Below are 15084 nucleotides of genomic sequence, written 5' to 3' on the forward strand. Positions count from 1 at the left end.
TCCCGCAACAATGGCACACACAAAGCCCATCCCTGCCTTCCCCCCTCCCCCAACCCCCATAGGCCTGCTTGGGGAGGGCTAACCTTACACAGGGCTGTTTACAACAGGGACAGAAGGCCAGGCCCTATTTCACACGCGGGTGAGCAACAATTAACCCCCCTCTGACACCCCCACCCTCCCCCCTTTCCCCTTCCCTACCCCCTCCACTCCCTTACTCCCATCCCTCCATCAATCAGAGAGGGGAGGGCTCAACCGCCTGCTCTGCAATTACAAAAGCCCTCTGTCGCTGGTCTCTGCCCTGCCCCTCCACACTCACAGAGAGAGGACAAAGATGGAGGGGTGGGGTGTAAGACTACACAGCAGCCTGCATCCCCTCTTCTACCCTCCCCCCTTGGAGCATGCACACACACACACACACACACACACACACACACACACAGACACACAGACACACAGACACACAGACACAGAGAGAGAGAGACAGAAACAGAGACAGAACAGAACCAGTCAAACAGTGACTGGGCCTTGTAATGGGATCCCCATGGGAGCAAGAAGATAATGTAACTGTTATGCCAAGGATGGTTTAGAGCAGAATGATCCATCTAGTATGTTCTATGACCAGGGGACAGTCAGTGCCGAGAATACAAAATGTTGAGCATTGTCTTGTAGACCGACAAACAGACATGTGTTTAAAGGCCAAACCCTTTCGAAATATCACCTTACAGACTCTTTCAGAACCACACATCATTGAGTCTTTTCAGGGGGCCGAACAATGCTGGGGCCTGTGTGTGTGTGTGTGTGTGTGTATCAGGTTTGGGGCTGCCTCTCTGTGTTTCTCCGTCCCCCCCGGTCCGTCCCGCCTGTCCCACACAAGGAACCTGACACCACTGTCTGTTACAGTGGGCTCGAAGGCCACCTGTCCTACCTGCCCCTCCCCCCTAGGCTCAGGGGACCGCCCCCTCCCCAGTGCTCACCTGAGTAGCCCGGTTCACAGGCACACTCGTAGCCATTGATCTTGTCGATGCACCTCCCGTAGTCACATGGCTTGCTCTTGCAGTCATCCAGGTTCACCTCACAGTTAAACCCTGGGAAACAACAAAGAAGAGAAACTATGAACATATGTCTGTGTGGGAATCATTACATTGAGTCAGTAAGGGGGTGTAGATATTAGTGTGTGTGTGTGTGTGTGCGTGTGTGTGTGTGTGTGTGTGTGTGTGTCTTACCTGCAGTGCCCTTGGGGCAGGTACAGATGTAGGTGTTCTCCCTGTCTTGGCAGACGCCTCCGTTCTGGCACGGCTGACTCAGACACTCGTTGATATTGGTCTCACACAGGCGGCCCATGTAACCAGGGCGACAGTGGCAGGTGAAGGTGGCTAGGCCGTCCTCGCAGGTGCCATAGTGACAGGGGTCAGAGTAGCACTCGTTGATGTCAGTCTCACAGAGCTGCCCTGTGTAACCTGGGGATGAGGAGCAGAGACAGTTAGAGAAGAGAATGAGCTTTTGAACACTAGAAGCTAAGACATCCCTTCTTAAGCCGGACAGACCCATAATTAGGCCCAAATTCTGCTTTAATTTGACTATTAATTGTATTATTGTTTACTTTATGTGTACTATGTTATTCTGAAGCATCTATATTATTCTGAAGCATGATCTGAGCATATCCACACAAAACAGTTATAAGCAGTTTAGTTTGGGTCTGTTTTTTAGGTGGAAATAGGGCATTCAGTTTAAGAGGTTAAAGTACACTGGTGTAGTCATTTGAACACAAGAGAGTGTGTACCTTCAGTGCATTCACAGGTGTACTTGTTGGGACCGTCAGTACACTTGGCTCCGTTCTTGCAGGGTGTGCTGGCACACTCATCAATGTCCACCTGACACAGACTTCCAGAGAACCCTAAAGAGGCATAGACACATGAGCTGCATTCATCTCTGGCCCAATACTTCCTGCCAACTGGTCCTGATGTGTATTTTTAGTAGCAGTTTTTTTTTGTGTTACTTTTTTTGCCAAATGTTTTTGCCAGATTATGTCTAAAAACTTAGATTATTCCTCTGACCATAGCCAGAATGGCACACAATTTATCTAGGCATAATCTAACATAATCTAGGCTTTATTGTGGTCTCCCTAGCGACAGTTTGTATACAGATGAAAAAAATGTAGGGGAAAATAACTAATTTGCATCTAAAGTAGGTCTAGGCGACCCTGAACTTCATAACAGCCTAAAACCCTCCATACCCCCCTACCAATGCCCCAACTAACCCCCCAACCCCCCCCCCCCCCCCCCCCCCACTCTACCCATGCAGCAGGGGCTCCAAAGACATTTCTTTCAAACGGCTGCACAATCGCTCCCAACCCACCACCCCCACACCCTGTTTTTGGGCGCTAAGCTCTTATGCAAACCGCTGTGCCCGCCAATTATGCTAATGCTTCAGCAGACCTTGTATTCCCGCCCTCCCTTCCTCATCAGGAATGTCTGCACTACTCTCCCTGGTCAATTATTTACCCTCATTTAGTAAGACACACACACACACACACACACACACACACACACACACACACACACACACACACACACACACACACACACACACACACACACACACACACTAACAAGGTAATAATTCCCATGCCTCTCCCTTTCTTGTCCCTTTGTAAACCAACCCTATCCTACCCACACAGGAGTATCCATCCATCCATCCATCCATCCATCCCTCCCTCCCTCCCCTCCCTCCCTCTCTCCCCTCCCATACCATTTCCTCTGAGCTCTCTTACCTTTGGGGCACTCGCAGTGGTAGGAGTTGATCCTGTCAACGCACTTCCCATTGTTGAGGCAGGGCATGCTGGCACACTCATCAGTGTTGATCTGGCAGAACACTCCCTCATACCCTAAGCAATCACACACAGAGAGTGTTAAGTGTTATGCTAACCCCCAATATTCCTTCTATGACTACTACAAAGAGCAGTCAAACATGACTACCTCCAATCCTAAAACATTTTTTCAGGGTGTTCACATAGAACCCCCCCCCCATGAGTGGTATGGTCCTATGTGGCATACCTGGCATGCAGATGCAGTGGAAGCCTCCAATCTGGTCTAGGCAGGTGGCGTCATTCTGACAGGGATTGGACATACACTCGTTGACGTCCATCTCACAGCGAGGTCCCTCGTAACCTTGGAGACACTTACACTGGAAGGAGCCTTTGGTGTTTAGGCAGCGACCACCATGCTCGCAAGGGTTGGCACCTGAGACAGAACACACAACATGTTAACTACGCCCAGTTTCTATAACCCCCCCCCTCTCAAACACACACAGACATTGATTGGCTATGCCTCGACAATGGACACTCCATTACCCATAATACATGGCTTCTAGAGATACAGTATGAGAGAGATGAGCAGCTACCCACCTAGAGAGCACTCGTCTATGTCCTGGTTACAGGCTGAGCCGGTGTAGCCGGGAGGGCAGGTGCAGATGGCTTTGCCGTTGACCGGGTTGGTGTCACAGTTCGACCCCTTCTGACACGGGTTGCTGATGCAGGCGTCGTCAAGGTGACAGAGCAAGCCTGAGAGGACAAAAACAAAAATCGGTCAATCAGTATGTACACATCAACTGTTTCTACTACCTAAGCTCTTTTCCGAGTGTGAGTATGTGTGTGTGTGTGGTACAGGTGAGGTCGTACCTGTGCGCCCGTGCGGGCACTCGCAGAAGAAGGAGGCCACACGGTCGTGGCAAGTGGCGCCGTGGTAACAGGCGGCGCTGGCGCAGTCGTCGATGTTCTCGCTGCAGTCGTCGCCCGTCCAGCCATTGACGCAGACGCAGTGGAAGCTGCCGTGGGTGTCGTGGCAGGTGCCTCCGTTCTGGCACGCGTTGGGCATCAGCTCACACTCATCCACGTTCTCTGTGCAGAACTGGCCTGAAGGGTTGAGGGCACACACACACAGGCAACATTAAAATGGTGAATTCAATTCATGGTTGATTCTTAAAATGGCTTCCCAACTTTTACACAGGGTTAGGTTACCTGTGTAGTGAGGGGGGCACTGGCAGTTGTAGGTGTTCACCCCATCCACACACAGGCCACCGTTCTGACAGTTGTGGCCTGGACAGTCATCAATGTTGTGTTCACAGTTCTGACCTGTAAACCCTGACAGGGAGAGGGAGACATGAGGAAGTGAGAGAGGGCACAGAAAGACAGGTAGAGGCAAAGAAGGACAGGACAAAAGAGACTGAGGGCATTTGTCAATCACTCATTATCTAATCTAACAACAAAAAAAAGGGAGAGATAAGCCCTGTTTCTTCCCACAGCGGCCTGTTTGATTAAACCCATGTACAACAAGCTTCCTCAGACACATCAAAGGGTGTCTGTGGGCCGAGTGGGCGTTTTACAGCCTCATCTCTGATTAAGTATCAACCCAGAACTCGGCAGATGTCCCACTGACCTCACGGTCTGTCGGCATTCCAGCACAAACACAAACACGAGAGTGGCATGGTGTGGGTTAAACTTTAACGTCTCAACCCCACCCAACACACACACACACACACACACACAATGCGTATTATACAGGGATCTGAGGCAGGGTGAGTGAACCTTGAGCTAAATGCAGAGTAGTTGTTATCAGGTAGAAATGTTTGATTTGGAGAGACGGAGACAATTAAGTTTGGGAAATTCAGTTTTACATCCGTATTGCAGTGCTGAGCAGCTGCTCTCAGGAGCCTTGGGTAAAGCCACAAACACAGCAACCACTGAGAAGCAGCATTAACCACAGTTACAGAGACCGCTCCTCCCATAGTGCCACAGATACAGGCATGAAAAAACACACCCATGAGGTCTGAAAACACATACACTGTGGGAATGATTGTATGCTTTTGTGTGTGTGTGTGTGTGTGTGTCTGTGTGTGTCTGTGTGTGTGCGCATGCATGTGTGTGTAGGCACATCGGTAGTTATCAGGAGGAAACTTCTGTGCATCAACATCCTGCCAACAGAGACTGGCAGAGGACAACGGCTGAGTGTTCTATCAACCAATCAGATCCAAAGTAGAAGACCTCTACATTAATCAACTTCTGACAACTAGGGGGTATTAGGTCTATCCCCTGTAAAAGAGAACCTTACACTAAAACATATACTTAGCTTTAGTCTGGTGGTTGTATGAATAGAACGGTAGAAAGGTCGTGGATCTGGACCAATACGGTCACTGTGCACAACATCGGAGCTAGCTGTTGCTAATGAAGGTACCTGGTAAGCAGCTGCAGTCGTAGATGGTGTCTCCCTTCTGCACACAGGTGCCCCCGTTGTGGCAGGGGGAGGGGCTGCAGGGCAGGTAGGGGGTCTCACAGTTGCCGCCAGTGTACTCCTGAGGGCAGCGGCAGTGGTAGGAGCCCACCTCGTTCACACACACCCCCCTGTTGCGGCAGGGCGAGGGCATATGGGCGCACTCGTTGACGTCCTGCTTGCAGGTCTGCCCGTGGAAGGCAGGGGGGCAGGCACAGATGTAGTGGGACTCGAAAGGCGTGCACTGCCCGCCGTTGGCACAGGGATTGGAGGCACACGGGTTGGCCAGCTGACAGGTCTTACCTGGAGGAGGAGGAGGAGGAGGAGGAGGAGGAGAGAACAAATGATGATGAGGAATACACCTTACAACATTGCTGAACATGCTGCCATTTGTTATGTAGACACACAGTATGCTACAGGGGATTGATTGAGTTGAATATTGAACAGAATGGCGTGTAGCGTGTGTATGTTAGCGTGTTTTAGTTTTGGCGTGTCCGAATCTACCTGACCAGCCGGGCGGGCAGCGGCAGCGGTACTCCGTGAGGGAGAGGAGGTCACATGTTCCTCCGTTGCGGCAGGGGGAGCTCATGCAGACGTGGTTGGTGGGCGTCAGGCACAGCCGGTCGGAGAAGCCCAGTCGACACACGCAGCGGAAGTCGAACGTGTTGCCGTGGGTAACCGGGCGGCATTCGCCGTTGTTGCGGCAGGGAGATGGGCTGCAGGGGCTGGGGTACTGGCACCGGCTGCCTACGTAGTCGCTGGTACACCTGGAGGCAAAACAAAAACGGTCAGAGACGCTCAAAGCATTCTGGAATGATCTAGAACAGTCTGGAAAGATCAGGGATACCTGACCTAAGGACGTATGTATGCATTATTCAGCACCATTTCCATCATAGTTTTGATCCAGCATTTAAAAAAAAGATTTAATCTCCCCAAAACCATTGGAATGAATCATCTAACGAGGGAGGGGAGGGGATGGAGGGGAGAGAGGAGCAGGAGGGGGGCTAGATTCAGTCCAGGCCCAGAGCAGCCCTGTGTGGGAGGGAGTCAGGGCAGGGGACAGGGGTGGGCTGTTGTTCTAGTGTGTCTCCCTGGATTAGGCCCCCTCAGAACTTTGAAAACACACTCTGCTGGGACAACAGACGCCACAAAAACAGGCTTTGGGGACAACAGACGCCACAAAAACAGGCTTTGGGGACAGTCTCGCCGTGCTGCCCCGTTCCCAGCTACCTTTCCCCCCCTGGCTGTCCACCCTCATCCCGTCATGACCCTGGAGATCAAGGGCGGCCCTGGCGGCTTGGGCTGCCCAGACATGGAGCACCGCATTCAGGCTCTAAGCCCCTCGGAGCCCCCCCTCCCCTCCACACTCCCACCCTGGACAGACACTGCTACAGTCTCCTAGTTCAAACTAACTAACGCCCCCCACCACCCCCCTCACCATCAGAGAGACACTCTCATCGTTCCCAGGACGGAGAGGTATGAGGACCACCCCCCTCCCCCTAACCAGGCAGTAGATGTGGGTAGTTGCGGAACACTAGCCTGCTGGGCAGCACTGTAAGGTTCATGCAATTAACTAGACTAATTATAACTAGACAAACTAGTTAACTATACTAGACTACACATGAATTATATATTAAAGATATTTAAGATATCCCAAAAATGTGTGTGTGTGTGTGACCAACCTCACACTTCCGACGTGTGTGTGTGTGTGTGTGTGTGTGTGAGAGAGAGAGACGAGAATTACAAGCATTAAAGGGTAGGGTGTGTGTTTGAATTTAAATTCTGTGTGTGTGTGTGAGTGTAGGAGTGTGTGAGAGTATAAGTGTGTATGCATGTCAGAGAGGGCATCTGTTGGCCTCCTAGAATCTCCACAGGGAGCAGGTGCGCATGTTAATGAAGGCAGCTGTTAGACACAGCTCCTCCCCCTCTCTCCCCTCTGTCCCCCTAGCAGAGGGGGGATGCTGACAAACCTTGCCTCTGGGGACTGTGGAGGACCCATGTGAAGTCAGCTGTTGCAACTTTTGTCTCTCCTTCTCCACACTCTTCAGCCCAGTCCATTCTTACCTGCCTGCCCACGTTTTCACCACTCAATCCCTCAACTATTCAGACTTTTGACTCATTCCCCCGCTTTGTCTCTCTCTCTCTCTACCAAGCTGTTATTCCTCTTTTTCCTCACATGTGTACTTTTTACAGCTCTATGCTGTATGGTTTTTTACAGCGTTCATCTCAGACCTCACACATCACTGTTGAGAGACTGTGGTTGACTGTGAAATATGATGAGCAGAAGTTAAGCCAACCGCTCGACCCTATAGGGCACCCAGGCAGCAGCAATTGGCAGAAGCTTGCCAAAAAATATGACCGGCTTTGAAGTTTCACTGCCTGCCTGCCATACAGACTTCACTTTTCACTGTGACACGAAAAGTACACACTTTCTGCAGTCAGGAGCTCTCATTTATTATCAGACTTCTGCCAAGCAATGTGCTTGAGGGTGAGACAGAAATATCATGTTTGTGAAAGAGAAGTGAAAGTGTGAGGAAGTGTGAGATAAAGTGTGCGTGTGTGTGTGTGTGATCCCCTCACTGTAATGGATCTGAAGTCAGTCCATAGATAAAGATCCCCCCCACGATGTAAACCACCAGACCTCGGCAACACACCCCGGCAACAGGTCTCACCCAGCGATGCAATGTCCCCTCGGGCCAGAGCAGATGCTTCCCTGACCCCTGACCCCAAACATTTGTGACTCTGGGACGCCCCCCCCCCCCCACCCCCCACCCCTGCTGAGGCTGATCTGCCATCTGCCACTCTTGAGGGTGACTTTAGCTTCCTACACAAAGACCCCCACTCTCACTGGGCAGGGGAAATGCCACTACTCTGGAAAATGTAGAGGGGGATAGAGAGTGTGTATGTGTGTGTGTGTGTGTGTGTGTGTGTGTTTGTATGTGTGTGTGCTCTATTTTCATAGTGTTTGTTGTCACCGTGCAAACCTTCCCCCTAATTTAGCTCTCCTTCCCCCGCCAGCTACCTCTTTCTCACTCTCCATGCATCTTTCCTTCTCCATCAGTCTTTTTGTCTACTAGAAGTTCCCTCACATCCCTCTAATCATTACCCAAGCGTTGACCGCTGAGGTTCACATCTGTTTGTGGGACTGTGAACAACGTGGTCACTCTGTAAGAGGAAGTTAAATCTACACATACTTCTCTCAGGAACTGAGTCAGTGAGCAATCCCAGTCTGAGTCTGTCTATCTATGTATTGTCTGTAATATGCTTACAGACAGAATAAGTCATATGAGTCTACAGCTCTGTTCCTTCAAGACACTTTCTGTGTCTGAGAGAGAGAGGTTCAGACGGTAAAAAAAACCCACAGGAAGTGACCAAAACCCCCCTGCAGACAGATGAGCTCTAAACACCTGGTGGTTAACAGGTCACACAGTCATCCACGGGAGACGTGTGAAGAAAATAAAAGAGAAACATTGAGTGAGAAAGTATTTTGTAATCAAGTTGTCAAGTAATAAAGACAATTTGTTGTACTTTGTAATGAAGACAATAGATTTTTTTTGTGGTTTTCTAATCAAGTTGGCCTGTTCAATATCAAACAGTCTGCATTGGGAGTGGGTGAGACTATTAATCAATAACCTCCCAGTTTGGAGGGAAGAAAGAGAGTCAACACCACCTTAATGGATAACCACAGATTGCTTTCAGACACAGAATACCAGGCCCCAAATACAGGGTCATCCCATAATAGTTTGGCTGTAATACCAGAAGGGGTGTGTGTGTGTGTGTGTGTGTGTGTGTGTGTGTGTAACCAACCTCACGCTTCCGGCAGTAGGTTTATTTCAGTAGAAGCGGAGGGCTTGGACCGTACTCCTGACATCGCTACGACGACATTCCACTTCCAGAGCCAAACAGTGTCAAACACCTGCCCAGGACCCCACCCCTGGCTCTGGTTACTGCCGGCAACACATCTGCTACTGTACCTCTGGCAAGCATTACTGAGGGTACAGGGGGCATCAGTGAGGACACGAGGGGGCATCTGATGGAGGTGTGTGTGTGTGGGGGGGGGCTGTACCCCTCTGTGCCAGTGAGCTGTCAGACCAGCAGGTGTGTCTGTGTCTGACAGACTCCTGGTGCATGTGAACTTTCAGCACCCGGACTTTATCTCCCCAGTCACAACTTTGATCCCCAGTCTCTGAGGAGTTCCAGACACAAGGAATTCTGATCCCAGCCCTGTTCTGCTCCATATTCCCGACGGGCCGGGAACACTGTGTGGCCTCAGTTAGGCCTGTGGAGATTAGAGTGCCCCCCCCCCACTTCGCCCCCTCGCTCTGCCTCAGTATCAGAGGTTCTCCAGGCATCTGGGGAATGGAGCGGTCATGGGGAGTGTCCTCTTGGGAAGCTTAAAACCAAATAAAACCCCAACACCGCTATCACACGCCTAACCCTGCCCTGCACTTGCACCGCTCTTGATACAGCCAAGAGCCATGACGAGACCAGGTTTAACAGAGTAATCCCTAAAGGAGGGCAAATGAAGAGCAGCATTCCTCAAGTGAGGGAAGAGCATCCCTTATGTGTGGTTTCCCCTATACAGTCTTAAGTTGAGAGGGTCATGGTTTTCCCAGAGTGGCCATGGCAGATACCACAGATACCACAGAGTAAGAGCTCAGCCATGTCTTCTTCAGTGAAGCATGTCTAATCACAGGCACAAGGTCTCTATCAAGCTATGACTGTCACACTTTTGATGCATCGTTCAGTTTTTCAAACATGTTGCATACTGCGGGTAAGAGACAGCTAGCCCACGTCTTTTCTGTCTATTCGTAGACAGTGACTTCAGACCAAAACAGTGTCTCTATTTCAGAAAACAAGGGGCCACAGTCATGCATAGGCCAAAAGTCACTTAAGTTGAGCAGGCAACAGCGTCTTAAAACCCTACACTCTGACTGTACCCCTCACACTGACACTGAATTAGACTCTCTCACACACACACAGCCTATACCAACCACAATAACATTTAGAGCACAGTGGAACAACAGGAAGTAAGAGCACTCACCACACACACACACCTTCAGATAACCTCTCACTTCATATAATCACTGCTCAGTATTTCCTCTTTGACGTGGCACAGTGATGATGTTTGTCTGCGATGCCACTTTTTTTTCTAGTGGAGGCACTGCGAAGGAAACCAGGCAGGCAAAGGATGCGAGGGCAAAAGGTGAACATTAAACTTGGCACGGGTCGTTTTCTTCCGAGCCGGAGTCAGACTGATTATGGTAGCCTTCTACTGGACGGAGGAGAACAGGGCTCAATGAGGCTTTATCCTTCTTGGCACTTTTGCCATGCATTCCCAGACAAATGACATTTCTGAGTGAACAACTCGATTTCAATTAATTCAATGAATGTCTTCTCACAAACAAATACAAGCCTATCGGAACAAGGATAAACAGGAAGTGCGCCGGCTCCTGTTTTGCGGACGATCCGTGTCGAAAGGCTTTAAATAAAACAGGGGCTATTTCTGGAGCGGGAGGACACAAAACATGAATGACCCTAACCCTAAACCTAACCCTAACCATCTCAATCTGCTCTGTCTGATCAGATCTGCATCGTCATTGGCCCATGCCCTGGATCTAACAGTTATTTTGGCGACAGGGAAACTCTTGTCGCCAGGTGACCTGCTGAGTGGCATTTGACATTTCAATCATTCGCTTCCCACCTACCCACCTCGTGCATGATGAGAACCTGGCATCATCAAACCATAGACTGAAACTAGGGCACCGTGTGTACTGAGTACAACACTCTTCTCTTTGTCAAAGAATGTATGTGTAGAGGAACATTGTCCCTTGGTTTTTCTACCGGTACAGTACATAGTACACACACTTTTTCTTTGTGTGTATGTGTGTGTGTGTGTGTGTGTGTGTGTGTGTGTGTGTGTGTGTGAGAGAGAGAGAGAGACGTGTATGCCTTTGTATAGCCCAGAATAAATAAACATGAGTTTGATCGTTATCAAGGCCCTCCCAGAGCACCAACGCTACACTCTGACCCCTGAGTGCTGACTCTGAGTCTCCTTAATCACAGTATGACTGATGGCAGAGAAATGATTTATGAAGGGAAGACCCACTGAAGCTCCTATCCTGTGTTTGATTGGACTGGCCTAAGAGGGGGGGGGCACAATGGCAGCTTTGTAGCGGGGGAGGGGGGTATGGAAGTAGAGGGAGGGAGGGGGGGGGGGTAGAGGGCAGTCAGATGTAATTGAGTTGTGGCCCTGGGCTAGCATGGGTCCCTCTGTCCCTACAGTACTACCATGACCAGATGCCCCCAGGGCAGGCCAGGCCCACCTCTGAGCTCCACTCCACCACAGAGATATGCCTCTCCGGAGGTCCAGAGCCCCCCCCTCCCACCCTTTAGGAGCCTGGTCAGGTGTGTGGTTGACTCCCATGCACCTGTAACCCTCCCTGAAGCCCCCCCCCCCAACAAGACTCTTGTCCTCCCCCACCAGCATCGGCCTCTACACTCATCTGCTCCTCTCCCACTTGTTTGCTTTCAAATTTCTGTAGTTTACTCCAATTAATCTCACTCTCCCAATAATATCCAATCCAATTACATTTCACAGCCATCTGGTCTTCTAATGGAGATCACAAGGGGGAGAGTGGCTATTCAGAAATCAGGAGACAAGCCTGTAGGTGGGGGGAGGAGAGGGGGTTATGGCAGGGGTTTGGGGTGTGTTGTGGCGTTTGGGGGGGGGGGGGGTTGTAGCGTTATGGGAAGCCCCACTCAGATTAGTCACACAGCATTACTCTGACTAGAGGACAATGGCGGCCGGCGGCGGGCGATCCCCAGCTGTCGCCCCATGAAAGAGCAGAAAAACAAGATTTAGGACTGGACGCGTCCCTCACTCCGCCGGGGAAGGGTCTTGCATTCATTAACGACCCACCAAGGGGGGGAGGAGGAGAGGGGCGCCTTTTGTCCAGCCACCCCTCTCTCACCTCTCCAGTGCCCTGGAATAGGGCTCTCTTTTTTTTTTTTTTCCTTCAGTCTTTTCTTTGGGAGAATGTGTGCAGGCGCATGGGGCTCTGCATCTACAGGAGAGGCACGGGAGGGAACACAACAGGCCAGGGGAAAGTCTGTTGCCTCTGGTTGCCCGGCAGAGCTGCCTCTCAAAGGCTGGTATGAGAGGCCCCTCGCCTTTCTATCCTAGAGCACTCTAAAGTACCACCACACACCACTATCAGGATATACAAATACCGCAGCACCACTCTGGATCTGACTAAATAACACATGATAAGAGTTCCCACAAGCCCTGTTTGAACTTCAACTGCTAGAAAATGCTAGTCAAAATTCAAATGAGAGAATATTTAAATTCGAGTTCTCCACTAGGGAGATTCACATGGCAAGTGGGATGTGCTCACCTGCATTCTCCGTTTCCGTCGGGGGAGGCCTCACACCTCCCTCCATTCTTACACGATTCAGTGGGCAGAGAGCATCTTAGACCTGTAGATGGGGGGAACAGTTATAATGCGAAATACATTACTCTGTTGCTGTCTCGCAACCAAATTACACACAAACATATCTAATATATATAATATATATATATATATATATATACACACACACACAATAGACGATGCGCAAATAAATATAACTTTATATCAGAACAGGCATCTATTGGATTGGGGGTGGGGGTCATGTCCTATCACATTATTCAAAGACGTTGCAAACTGGTGTGTTGAACGTTTTAATTCGTAATGCGTTCGTTTGCCGTACGTGTGTGCGCTGTGTCTGAGGATAGAGACACAATTTGTTGGCCAGTGCGGAGAGCGCGCGTGGTGCGTGGCTTTGGGGAGCACGCTTGCGAGGAAAGCGCAACAGCTGCTGAGCTCAGACGCGCGGACAAAAGAAATCAGAGTCCAGCACGAGCCATAAAACACTCTCCAGTGGCATTGTTTACCAGCAGACGGGAATAACAGCACCCCTACCCCCACACGGGACTCACACTCCCTCTCCCTCCCTCACACACAAAAGCCCACCGCCCCCTCCCCCCAACACACGCACAAACTTCTTTTTCCCATTATCCGATCCTTACCGCTAATCGCCGCTCGCGCCATCACAGAGGAGGAAATTAAGTTTACTCAAACAACAATTTATTTAATGAAACTAAGTATGTTGGCGTTGTGTACACTAATGTTTTCTTGTTCAAAAATATTATTAACAGCCTACTTTGTAATTACTAAGCTAAATAGTATGAAAAGGCAATGCATCCCAATATATCCCAGCCTATAGACTCACATCAAATATACATTACTACGGTTATATTCGAAGCCAGCATCTTAAACGTGCGGGGTAAAGAAAAACCCGATAGGCTAACATATACCAACTTTTTTTCACAACTCAAAGCGCACATCGACTGGTGGCGCGGCTCAGCCAATATGTTCCAGCAGTTGGCTGCTGGTCAGTTGCATTGATCAGAGGCCCGCAGTATATTGAGCAATTGTTGTAGGCTACGATGTTTACATTTATAGTAGACTGCATTTATAGTCGACAGAGAGGCAGCGCAACAAGTGTTTTCTTAAATACAATAACCTAGTTTACTGAAAACAACGGAAAGTGATAGCCTATCACATAATCAGCCAAATCAATGTTACATGACTTTAATCAATAGCCTAAACTAAACTCAAGGATAGTAAATATTTTCAACCGCTACATAACATTCGCAGCAAAGGGTTCAGCAAATAGCAAACCACTGATAACAGTCAAGACACTTTACCTTGTGTTATGACGATGACTGGAATCAGAAATGTTAGTTTCACAAAGAAACGATACATTCCTCCTCTTCAGCTTCAAAAATATCGTACAATTCCACGCAGGGTTTGCATAGATCCACGGTTTCGTAAATTCCAGACGTGGCTTAAAATGTAATAAATATCCTCTTTCAATAAATAAATCCGACAGACGAATCGTCTCCGGCAGAACTCAATACATGAGATGTTAACGCACACGCTTCTGAGTTCTGAATGGGGACACTCGCGCAACTCTCAAAGTTCCTCCTCCTCTCTCCTCCTCCAGCCAATGAGGTTATCCTTCCGCGCAGGTACAAAAGCCAACTCGCTCGTTCAAATTGATTAAACATAAAGATTAAATCACTAACTTTAATGGTAAGTAATGTATAAAAACCTACTTTTAGTTACATAACTGACATAGTCTGTAAAGTCGACAGCACGATTTCATCTGGACATCGTTCATTTATAGTACAAGCCTATGCCTAGCTGCATGGAGATACGTTTGGTCAAATCAGTCACTTGTAATCCTAATGCCAGAATACTTTGACCTGGCCTCGTGGAAAACAAACTGTGATCAAAGACAGCGGATAGGCTAACATCATCTTATTTCTCTAATTTCTCTGCCGACTAAAAGCTATGCTCAAAACAACCCAGCGTGGTGGTAAGATGCTCATTATGTTATCAAATATTGATATTACTTCACTTGGTTTTTGTGAACAGAACCTCAACAAGTTCTCTTTCTGGTGTACTCCTGTGTCCTGATCTTTGCTCTGTCTGGGGTCTCGCTACCAGAACAATCCTGACCACAGAGCTGGTCTCACTTCCCTGTCCAGACCATCTAAAGTCAAGTTCGCATCACATCGTGCATTTACATTATCATCCAAGTGACTTCCACAGTATGTCTTAATATGATTAGTGTATGCAGAGATTGACGTGGTCCCTTGATTGATTCAACCGTTTCATTTTAGCACTTAGTGATCAAATTAATGTTTCATGCTGCTACATTTGGGTATTCGTGTGTGTCGCAGTTCTCTGAAGAAACAAATTCACTTTAA

At 49.1% G+C, this 15084-nt stretch overlaps 1 protein-coding gene across 1 annotated transcript in view; it reads right to left on the bottom strand.

Moving 5' to 3' along the window:
* The window catches only part of notch1a (notch receptor 1a), a 25692-nt gene extending 11509 nt beyond the window's left edge, over positions 1 to 14183 (bottom strand). Inside the window, exons 1-12 of the mRNA XM_083669882.1 lie at positions 14017 to 14183; positions 12662 to 12743; positions 5769 to 6031; positions 5229 to 5567; positions 4016 to 4138; positions 3677 to 3910; positions 3404 to 3559; positions 3054 to 3239; positions 2771 to 2884; positions 1781 to 1894; positions 1224 to 1457; positions 975 to 1085 (exon numbers count right to left, since the gene is read on the bottom strand). Coding sequence (XP_083526008.1) covers positions 975 to 1085; positions 1224 to 1457; positions 1781 to 1894; positions 2771 to 2884; positions 3054 to 3239; positions 3404 to 3559; positions 3677 to 3910; positions 4016 to 4138; positions 5229 to 5567; positions 5769 to 6031; positions 12662 to 12743; positions 14017 to 14074 — 2014 coding nt within the window. The 5' untranslated portion in view covers positions 14075 to 14183. The remainder of the gene's footprint in view (positions 1 to 974; positions 1086 to 1223; positions 1458 to 1780; positions 1895 to 2770; positions 2885 to 3053; positions 3240 to 3403; positions 3560 to 3676; positions 3911 to 4015; positions 4139 to 5228; positions 5568 to 5768; positions 6032 to 12661; positions 12744 to 14016) is intronic.
* Positions 14184 to 15084: the final 901 nt, after the last annotated feature.

The sequence above is a fragment of the Argentina silus genome (genome assembly GCF_951799395.1).
Source record: "Argentina silus genome assembly, chromosome: 5".
Classification (NCBI taxonomy): domain Eukaryota; kingdom Metazoa; phylum Chordata; class Actinopteri; order Argentiniformes; family Argentinidae; genus Argentina; species Argentina silus.